Source organism: Dermatophagoides pteronyssinus, unplaced genomic scaffold, assembly GCF_027571235.1.
Source record: "Dermatophagoides pteronyssinus isolate colony J.1.1.1.1 unplaced genomic scaffold, Derpt_VIB-CSIC_2022.12 sq0002, whole genome shotgun sequence".
In the NCBI taxonomy this organism is placed as follows: Eukaryota; Metazoa; Arthropoda; class Arachnida; order Sarcoptiformes; family Pyroglyphidae; genus Dermatophagoides; species Dermatophagoides pteronyssinus.
In genome coordinates this window covers 1,259,397-1,270,833 of record NW_027461526.1, presented here as the reverse complement: position 1 = coordinate 1,270,833, position 11,437 = coordinate 1,259,397, and the positions used below count along the sequence as shown (strand labels likewise).

Below are 11,437 nucleotides of genomic sequence, written 5' to 3'. Positions count from 1 at the left end.
TGTCTGCATGTGTGTGTTAGAACCATCGTTCCAAATGTTCCACATTATATACTCAAACGCACCACACACATCAAATACACGCACCCATGTCTTAAGATTATTTCTTTTTTTTTCTAACCCACAAAGCACATGGCACATAATGGGAAAATATCGTTCTTTTTTTTTAAAAAAAAAACTTTTCTTTACAACCAAATATCATCAACCACCACACTATCGTTAACTTTCAAGCGAAAAAACAATTGAATCAAATATTTGAATGCTATAGAAAGTGTAAAAAAATTCATAAAAATGCTAGTAGCAAGAAGAATTTCTTTTTTGGTATAGATATTTCGCGAATGATTTTTCATTTTTGATAATATCTTACATCTTTTTCGAAATTCTTTTTGATAATCGTTGAAACAATAAAAAGAAATTCATTTTTTTTAAAAGTGTTTGGTTCGCAAACCGGAAATATCATATATTCGTTTATTTAAGTGGATATTTTCATCATCGGTTTAATTAGTATAAATTATCTGAAAAAACAGTAATAAAAACAACATTAACTTATCGAAAATGAAACAAATAGAATAGATATATGAGGAAAAAAAATCTAAACGCCATTAGATTGATCGAATTTGTATGTTACTTACAGAAGGAAAAAACAAATGAAAATGTGAATACGACAAATAAAGTCAAAACAGAAAAAATAAGGATAAAAACAAAATTGTTCAATTAGTTCTTCGTTGATGACTATTTCGTATTCGATATTCAACAAAACAAAAACAAAAAACAAATTTATTTTTACAATCATTATTATTCACCATTTTATCATTAATTAAATGACTATAATCATTAGTAGGATTGTGATCATCATCATCATCATCATTATGATGATTCAAAAATGAATGAAATTTTTTTTGTTGGTCCTCGACACAAGAATCCATATGAGATGACATCATTATATGAAATCACATCATTATTTCGACATTTTATAAAAATAAATTTTCCTTGATAGAAATTATTTGTTATTTTTTATGCAAATTGTATTTGAAATCAATTATAAACAGACAACAATTATAATGATGGAACTAATTCAACAAGAAACAAAACAAAAAAAGAATTGTTCATTATCATAATGATAATAATCATTAATGATGAATATTATGCTGAAGAATTTATCGATTTTATACACTGACATTCGAGTGAGAGAGAGAGAACATGATGGTCATAAATGAAATATTTTTTAGAAATTGAAAATATTCTAACCCATTCCATTTTGAATACTGTCAAAAAAGTTATGTTTTTTTTCAAATTCAATTGTGAATAGGGTGAAATTGGAAAGAAATTCCATTATTCATATTTGAATGATAAATGAATCTTTGGGTTTTGTCGATTCCAACAACTACAACAACAATAACTGTATCTTTAAAAAGAATAGATTTTAGTTTCTTTTAGATTTTTTTTTATTTCTTAAAATATTCCCTTTTGCCAACAATCTGAAAAATGGATGATTGAAAGCCGAAAAAAAGAAAGAAGAGGAAAAAACGATTTCAAAAAGTCTCGTTTCAGTGGTTGGTCGTTTAAATTTTGAGTTTGATTCATCATCATCAACATCATCATGTCTTCTTTTTTTTTGGTTGAAAATGGTGAATTGTAAAGGAAAAAAGTCATAAAGAAACTAAAATAGAATCCCCAAACATCGAAACATTGGAAAAATAGCTAGATGATTTTTGATTCAAATTTAAAAAGGAAAGGAATATATTTTTTTTGTGGATGGAAAATTTCACCAAAAAAATAACCATAATATTTTTCATCTTTATTGTTGATATTTTTTCATCATTGAAAAAAATAGAGAAAAAAAAAGCAAAATTGTCGACGATTCTTACTGTATAGTCAATCATCTAGTCATTTGATTGTGGCTTTCAGAAAGAAAAATACATTCATATAGAAAAGATATGAATGAAAAATAATGATGGAATAGAGCGAGAGATGAAAACCCCAGAAGTGAAAAAAAAGTCCTGAAATACTAAAGAATTTGCAGTAATGCTTATAAGCAAACGAAAATAAAACAAACTTTAGGGAAAACAAACACACAATCGTTCACATATTCTCGACTATAGGAAACAGGAAAAAAATGAACATCATCCCAAAAAAAGAAAGGAAAAAATATCTTGGGAATTTCGCAAAATAAGCTCATTTCTTTTTGGCCTTTTTTTCCAACGTTTAGTTTCTCAAACATAACATCATAAGGTCTATGCTAAAACATCATCACCAGTCTTGCATCAACCATCATCACAACTAACAACATAAGTACAAAGAAAAAAATCTATCCACAAAACCAAAAATGCAATTATAAAAAAAAATCTGACGGATATGTGAATTCATTTTTAAAAAAAAAATAATTTTATACATTTGTATATGATTTAAATGGAAATAAACATGAAAAATTTTGATATATTAAATATTCCATATTATTATTATTATCATATCTAATAATAATAATAATAAATATTCTTCTCAAGGTATTTTCACGATAGATTTTCTCTCAATGAATGACAGTGGAAAAATAAGAAATAAAGAAAGACTAAATGTCTCAAATAAGATGATGAATGAATGAATGAACATAATGGACATTTATTTTTCATTTCGTTTTATATATACAGCAATCATGATAAGCATTGTTCATCGAAAGTGAAAAAAAACAAAACAAAAGCAACATTAAAAATGGAACATTATTCTAAAATGGAAATAATAATCAAGAGAATCACCAAATATTGCAAAATTTTTTACATTAAGAAAGTAGTAGAAAATTTAAATTTTTTTTCCACTAGATTTGAATGATGGTGAAAACAAAAAATTTTTTTCAAATATAATTTATTATTTATAAATGTGTTTGTTCGATTTTATTATATTCCACGGGAAAAAAAGAGTAGTTGTAAATTTCAATGAATTTTTGAATTATCATTTTTTTCTTTTTTCTTAAATTCTAAACATTAAGAATTGATTCTGTTTTTTTCTCAAGAGGATGGAAGAGAATGGTGGTTGGTGTTTTTTACTGTCAAAAGTTAGTATTATCAGTTAAATGTGTGTAAAAATTGCATAATTTTTTTGCTATTATCCTTTACTTGCTGGTGCTTTTTTTTGGTTGTTATATATGTTTCCCGGAAGAAATGTGCCAAATTGAACAAAAGAAAAAACTTTCGATTTTAAATTTAAAATGAAAATCGAAAATGTTGAAATGAATTCGTATTTGAAAATGATAAATGTCATTGGAAATATTGTTGCCGCCATAGGTGAAAAGGGGGATTTTTTTTCCATATCTTTTCTCGATTTGTTGTTTTTTTTGTCATCATCATGTTTGGAATTTTTTGTTTGTTTGTCTGTTGTTAGATTTAAACGAAGATGTAACAAATAAAGGTGTCGATTGCTTTTGTTTCAATTTGTTTCAATGTTTATTTCAATCAATATAAAAAAGAAGAAATGAAAGTTTTGTTGAAAAACAACAACAATATCGACAACAATATGAATCGATGAACAGAGAATTAAATAGGCTAGGAGTAGATTGAAAGTTTTTAAATAAAAATACAAAAAAAAATCCTGAAATCGATTTTTTTAGTCGGCAATACAGTGGGGATTAAAATTCAAATTCAAACATTGATAACGACAAAAGTATATTTCGTATACTTTGATAATAAAAGCATGTCAAATATAATGTAAAAGAAAAGAAAAGAAGATTTGAATCATATAGATAGATAGATAGATAGTTGTTCCATATTGGAACGATAATACCAACAACTTAATCTATGAATGTTTTTTTTTGTCATGATGATAATATCGATAGGGAGTGGAAAAAAATTCCCAAAGTTATCAAAATTTGAAAAGTCTGATAAGCGAACCGAAAGAAAACCTTATTCATGAATCGTTTCCCTTGTTCATGTATAATGAATGAAAAATATCAAAACAAAAACTTAATATTCAATGGATTATTAATTGAGATGAAATTTGCTTCGAAATTCACATTTTAAAAATTAATTGGATGATAAATTAATTTGATTTTTCCAAATAATCCGTTCATATATTATAAAAAATGAAGAATTCGATCACAAATATTGAATGGTTGAATTTATTATGCAAAAAAAGGAAAAAACTTTTGAACAAATTATTTTTTTTTCTATTAACAAAATGTTTTCCTATTTGATTGATAATAAAAAATTGAATCGAAGCTTCACTGCTACAAATCTAATTGATGGTCATAAAAAAACAACAACAACAACCTATAGGCAAACATTATTAACATCGACATTTCGATCTTCGAACCATAATAATAACCGAAGAAAAAACTGACAGGCCGTTATGATCATGGTCGTCATATTTTTTTTCTTTTTTTTTGTTCATGTCAAACACATCCCCAATGGGTATTGTTCCATACATTTTCATCAAGCCAAAAATTCCAAAAACAAACGATAAAATGTCCGTAGTCATCAAAGAAAGAAAGAAAGATGATAGAATCTACTTTCGATTACTATAAAATGGATAGAATATATGTGAACGATTGATGTTGATGGTGATGACGACGAAAGACGATTTGTTTATATGCGCCATATATAATAATGTGAATGATGACTGACTGACTTTCTGGTCCGTTTAGAATCTATCTATCCATTATGAACACAATTGTGTATGAAATACGAATATGAACAAAAAGAAGAGAAAAAAACAAGAATCAAAAATGATGGAGAAACAGAAAAAATAGAATATATGAGGATGCAAACACACAAACACACGCAGACATAGCATGAATAGAAAAAAAACAGCACAATGTCCATCAATTAAATTTGAATTATGCTAAAGAATAAAATGAATGAATACTATGGAAAAAATAACTTGAACATTGCAAAAGCAATCTATCTCATTGAATAGCAAAAACAGCGTTGAAAGAGAAAAAAAGCAAAAGAATCCTTGCTTGAATGAAGAATAACTTTTTTCTTTCCCCATACATTTTCAATCAACTATTTTATTCATAGATATCTATACGTTTATATATTTCGATTGGTTGGTTGATTTCTATTGTTTTTTCCAACAACGAAGACAGATATGTGTATAAAATAATGAGTGGAAAAAAATTGACTGTATAAAATCCAAAGATTTTTCATTTGTTCATCATCATCACGGGTTACTTGTAAGAATGTGCAATGTGTCAAATATTCAAAATCAATGAAACGGAAATTGAAAAAAATATATTCAGCTATATTCTTACATATGTGATATATAGACTTATAAATGATGTATTTTTGTTGTTGTTGTTATTGTTCAAAAAATAATCTTAATATTATGAGTAAAACATTCAACCCCTTCATGATTCTGTAATCATTTATTTATTTATTCAGTGAAGAAATTGTACAAAAAACAAAAAATTCAATAGAAAATAAATATTCGGGTGAAAAAAAATAAATAAAAATGAATTCAATGATGACAAGCAAAGAGAAAAAAAATAAAAAATGAAATCATACAAAACAACAACAAAATCGAAAATCAAACAAATGAAATAATTTTATGCTCCAATTAATATTGGACATTTCATTATACATACAGATAGATGAATAAATGAATAAAAAGAATATAAAAAAAACACTTTTACATCGAAAAGAGAATTAGAAAGGAAAGAATATTTATGATAATCATTGCCGGAAATGGTGATTTGTTGGAAATTTGGTGAATGTTTTCATGGTTTCTTCTTTTTCATGTATTTTAATTTTGAACCAAATATTTGAATTAGCAAAATGCAATCACCAACAAGAATAAATAAATGACAATTAATTTCAAATCATTTTGCAATAGTAAAAATTTATGAGGAAAAAGAAGAGAATTTTTCAAACTTTGCAATAATATTGAAAAAAATTGATGAGAATTTTTTTTGAAAATTTAGCATAATTGAAAGAGAAAAAACTTGAAAACATTTTTTTTCTGACCAAAAAAAAAGCCTTGATTAGTATTTTATTACGTTAATGTAGGATGTTTATTTTAAAATTTCAATCAATATTATATTTCATTATGGAATTAGAATTTTTTTTTTGAGAGCATGATAAAAATGATGAACAAAAGATTTGCATTTTTTGAACCATGAAAAAAATTATAATTTAAAAATTGAATTTTTTTTCTAATATTTAGACAATTATAAATGGATTTTTTTTTCTTTCGAAACTAAACTATTATTAAATTAATGATGATTATACACAAAGGAATATCATTTGAATGGAAGTAATTAAGCAATCAAATTAATTTCATCTAAATTTATAAATTTTGGTAAAATGAGTTTTCGAAATAAAAATAAATAAATAAAATTCCGAGAAAATGAAAAACAAGAAAAATTTCAATGTTTTATTTATGCAGAAATAAAATTTCAAAATGAAAATTCCATCAATTGCAAATCTAAATCCTATTGGAAATGATGTTGAAAAAAATCGGATATGTGGCAATGTAAAGATTTCGGATTCAATTTATGTTTTACTTTTTTCTATAAATGTTTTCGTGCCAAAAGTTCAGATCGGAATTTTTTTTTTGTAAAACACACAAAACGAATGAACCGAAATCATTTTCATTTTCACTAATTTTTTTTTGTATTAGTTTTTCATTTTTGGTTTATATTGTGATTCTAAAGTGTGTGTGTGTGTGTGTTTGTGAATGTGAAAGATGTGAACATGAAAAAACATTCTAGACAGCAATGATCCAGCAAAACAAATCGTCTGGAAATTCTTTCTTATTTTTTCTGTTGTTGTTAGAAATTCTTATTCCATTCCCATTATCGTTGTTATCAATGACAAATTCTGACAATTTTTTTTCCTGTGTTTCTCAAAATTCACTATTTGTAATTTACAAAATCAAAATAAAATAGATGAAACTAAAACCGAAACGAAAAAAAGATCCGTTTTGTAATTGTACATACAAATTCAATTATGTTATGTCAAGATTGATTGAATGCAGATTGAAAATCATTAAAATAAAATTTGATCCATTAAATTTATTGCATAATAAATTTTGTATGGTAATGATTATGATGATAATACTGATTTTTATGTAATGTTACAAAACAAAAAAGTTGAATTTTTTTCTTGGAAACAAAAACAAATCGAAACGATAATGATGATTATATAATGATCAATCGATTGGAAAAGAATTACCATCCATGGAAGAATAAACAATAGTAAGTTTTTTTTCAGAAATAAATACCATTCAATCTTAATGGATAAAAATTTCATTTCATTCAAATGCGATTCAATTTTTTTCTTCATCATTTTCGTGATGTTAATGATGATTAACCTTTAGATAGTTAGGAAATTTTTCCTATCAAAACAAATATCGTTTCCTCATTTATTCTTATTCACAATCAGAAGTTTAAATCAGATTCAAACAAAAACAAAAATCAACAACAGCAATCATCAACTAAATGAACATTTTTCGCCTTTTTGCATCATTATCATGATTGTATCGAATAAAAACATTTTTTTCTGCTATCAAGAATCATTATTGAAACTTTTATTTTTTTCATTGATGTTTATTTGTCTTTTTTAAAAGTTAAACTATAAAAAGAAAGGACATTTTGAAAAAAAACTTTTAAATTTAAAGCGATTTTGAAGAGAATGCCAAAAAAAATCCTAAACCATAATCAGAAAAACAAATATGACAGAATAATCGAATCAAATCGAATTCAACTGATCAATCAATGGACCTACAATTTGAAAATCTTTTGAGTAAACGAAAATAGATCCCAAAACAAAAAAGATTCATATGACGACTTCAAATTCTTGACTTTTATTTTCTTCAAAAAAAAGATTAAAAGAAAATGAAATCAGTATTAAAAGAATTTATTATCTGTTTTGAATTTGTGAAAATCCAAAAAGACCAACTTAAATAATGATGACATTTAAAGAAAAACGGAAATTTCTACCACTTGTCAAAAACACAAAAATCAAAATGAGATGAAAAGTTTTGGAGAGAAAAAAAAACAATTTTCTATATTCGGTTAATTAATTTTTAATGTTTTATTCTTATAATTTAACAAAAATCATTAATTTTTTTGTGTTTGAAAACAAAACAACAGACCAAAATTCTTCTTTTTTTTGAGAATAAATTTTCAAGCAAACAATTTCAATGATGATGACTGTGGAAAAATACCAATTTATTCGATACAACTATTCAACTATTCAACTAAACGACAAATAATAATATAAGTAATTTTCGGAAAAAAATAACCTTCATAAACATTAAAATGTCATCAATGAAATGTTTTTGTTTCATCCGAAAATAAGTTAAACGAATAAAAAGTAAAAACATTTGTAATGAATCAAAATAAATTCTATTTTATTTCATTCTATTTTTGTTTTGTTTATGAAGACAAAAAAAACCAAAAACCTAAACATCCACACGACCAATGAACATCAGTTTCATTTTTTTTCATAGAATTTAAAAACTTTTCATTCCATGTTTTTTGGTTTTCATTTTTATTGGTTTGAAAAATAAGAAACACAAGACAAGAAAAAAAATAGTAAAAAGAAAGAAAATTCTGCAAATTGCTTTCATTTCAAACAAAATGAATGAATGAATGAATGAATGATAGATAGAAAAGATTGGATAGAGAATTTTTCAAAGTCCATAGCTTTAAAAAAAACAAGTTACAAAAAAGAAAGAATGAAACGAAACGAAAAAAATGAAGAAAAAGAAGAAAGTTAAATTAAAAAGTTGTCAGTGTAACTGCCAGAAACAAAAAAAAACCAAAAACAAACAAAACGGGGAAAAATAAAGAAAATTTCGTCATGAAACTTTTTTTTTTTTTGGTTGTTGTTTCAGTAACAGCAGCAACAGCAGTTGTGACTTTGTGTTTTCTTTTCTTTTTTGGTTTCGTTTCTTGGATCGGTCGAATGGACCCGATGGGACAACTTTTTTTCTTCCAATTTTTTTTATTTGACAAAAAATTTATCTGCAGTTGATAGTAGTAGCCATGTTTATATATGTATGAACGTAAACAATGATGATCCAATGGACAGCAAATAATTTTTTTAAAAAGTTTTTCTCTATCTATTCAAACATACAGAAAAAATATATAATACATAGTTAATAGGAAATGATAACGATTATTGATTTTTTTTGTTGTTGTTAGATTTCAAGTATGAAAAAAAATCATTTGTAACATTAAACCTATCCGACAGCGTCGTTTGTGAATGGTACCGTGAGCACGTTTTTTTTTGAGCTCTCCGAAATTTATCTTGTTTTTTCTATCTTCTTCCGGCATTACTGATAAAAACAGCTCTTCTTAGAGCTAAAATTATTCTGCTAATCTTTCTGGTCATTTTGATACCAACATCATTCTTACACGCCTTGATATGACTGAGAAAACGGACAAAACGCTTAAAACGCCATCAAATCTTAGCGAAGCTATTGGATATCTTGAGAACTTGATTAAATCACATGGCAATAAAAAAATATCGGTTTCTGATCATAAAGAACATATCCAAAACATTATTGTTATCCTAGAAGACATTAAGACATCACCCGATGATAATGACACCGAAAAAGACGAATTGCAAGCTCTTTATGCCCAAAAAGAAGCAGATTTGAAAGTACTAAATGATGAAAACAAACAGCTTAAAGCAGAAACGACTCAGAAATCAGATGAAATTAAACGACTACGAGATGAAATCTTAAAGATTAAAGCCCAAAAATATGACGAAATTCTGGGAAAAAAACATGATACGAATCCAATCTTGAAAAAGCAACCAACATTCGCAGATATCGCTAGAATCAATAATCCGATGGCCAACAACAATGCTATACAACGTAAAAACCATGTCGTCATCATATCTCCTAAAGACGAAGATGTATCAAAGGACTCAAATCAAACAATTGCCTTCGTGAAAGAAAAAATTAATGCAAAAACTACTTTGGAAAACGGTCTCCGTATTGAAAGACTTCAGCCTGTCAGCGGTAAAAAGTGCCTCATCAAGTGTAATTCTGAAAAAGACGTAGAAAAGATCTGCAATATTTTAAACAATGACGACAAAATCACCGCAAAAAAACCAACAAAGAAAAATCCGCGAATCATGGTAGTTGGAATTTCGAAGGATATCGAGAAAGAACAAATCCCAACATTGATAAAAGCTCAAAATCCCAAGATCAATGAATTCATAGAGAACAATGAAAATGAAAACATGAAGATTCTCTTTGATAAAGAAGATCGAGTCGGGTCGAAATACGCTATAATTGAAGCCTCTCCAGCGCTTTGGAAGTTGATTTTAGATGAAAATCGTCTATTTATTGGGTATAAATCGTGCCCAGTCCGAAATAGAGTCTCGGTTTTTCAATGCTTCAAATGTCAAAAATTCGGCCACTCAGGTAACGACTGTAAGAACGACACAAAATGTGTAAACTGTGCCGGAGATCATGAAACAAAAAACTGTAAATCTACTATCCACAAATGCATCAACTGTGATCGAACAAATACAACAAAACATCAAGATAGTCGACGTACTACCGAAATGCTCGATATCAACCATCGCGCCAATAATATAATGTGTCCTCAATATCAAAAAGAAATTGCAATAGCCACTAGATATTACAATTATGGATAAATCAACTATCATACTATGCCAAAATGTCCAACACTCAAGAGCGGGCACACAACAGATATTGATAAATGCCCAGACATACAAAAGTCCAATCCTATGTATTCAGGAACCTTACACATTTGGTGACAAAGCCTGCGGTCTGACAGGTTACAATATTCATTCTTCAACTATTCCAAAAACTGTGATAGCAACTGTGATACCCAACGTCATTTCAATTCAGCAATTCATCACATCTAACTGTGTCTGTGTTTTAGTGAACAATCAACGACCATTCTTACTGATCTCAGTGTATTTATCGCCAAATGCACCTCTACACAAAGACAATCTCTCGAATTCTTCTGAAATCAGCCTTGAAGAAGATCTTGACCATCTTAATCAAATCATATCACATTATTATAATATCCCTATTATTTTCACGGGAGATTTCAACGGATGGCATCCTGCTTGGGGCAGCGCCACAACAAATTTGAGGGGAGAAGCCATCTTCAATTTCATTTCTTCAAATCAGCTCATCATCTTAAACGATGGTACATCACCAACGAGAGAATCAGGAGACAGTGCCACCTTCATCGACATTACATTTGTCAACAATAGAGCAATAAATATGATCAACGATTGGAAAGTTCTGAATGAGATCACTCATTCCGATCATAATCTCATAAGCTTCCAAATAACTAACACCAAATCATTACCGGATCAATCCATAACAAGAAAATTTAAAACTAAAAATGTTAACTGGGACAAATTCAATCAAATAGCATCAAAAGAGATACAGTGCTTTGATAGACGCTCAAGATGTCTACGCTCAGCAGAAGAAGTCAACGATCTAGTAGATTCTC

The 11,437-nt window shown here is 27.3% G+C and overlaps 1 protein-coding gene across 1 annotated transcript; it reads left to right on the top strand.

The window, feature by feature from the left end:
• The first annotated feature begins 9,155 nt into the window (after window positions 1–9,155).
• On the top strand, window positions 9,156–10,601 carry LOC142646240 (uncharacterized). The gene has a single exon (XM_075824564.1). It carries the CDS (start codon window positions 9,357–9,359, stop codon window positions 10,599–10,601), a length of 1,245 nt encoding a protein of 414 aa, XP_075680679.1. The 5' UTR covers window positions 9,156–9,356.
• The last annotated feature ends 836 nt before the right edge of the window (window positions 10,602–11,437 follow it).

Bases quoted from the DNA above. Each gene is read 5' to 3' on its own strand.
- LOC142646240 (XM_075824564.1), top strand. From the start codon at position 9,357: ATGACTGAGAAAACGGACAAAACGCTTAAAACGCCATCAAATCTTAGC.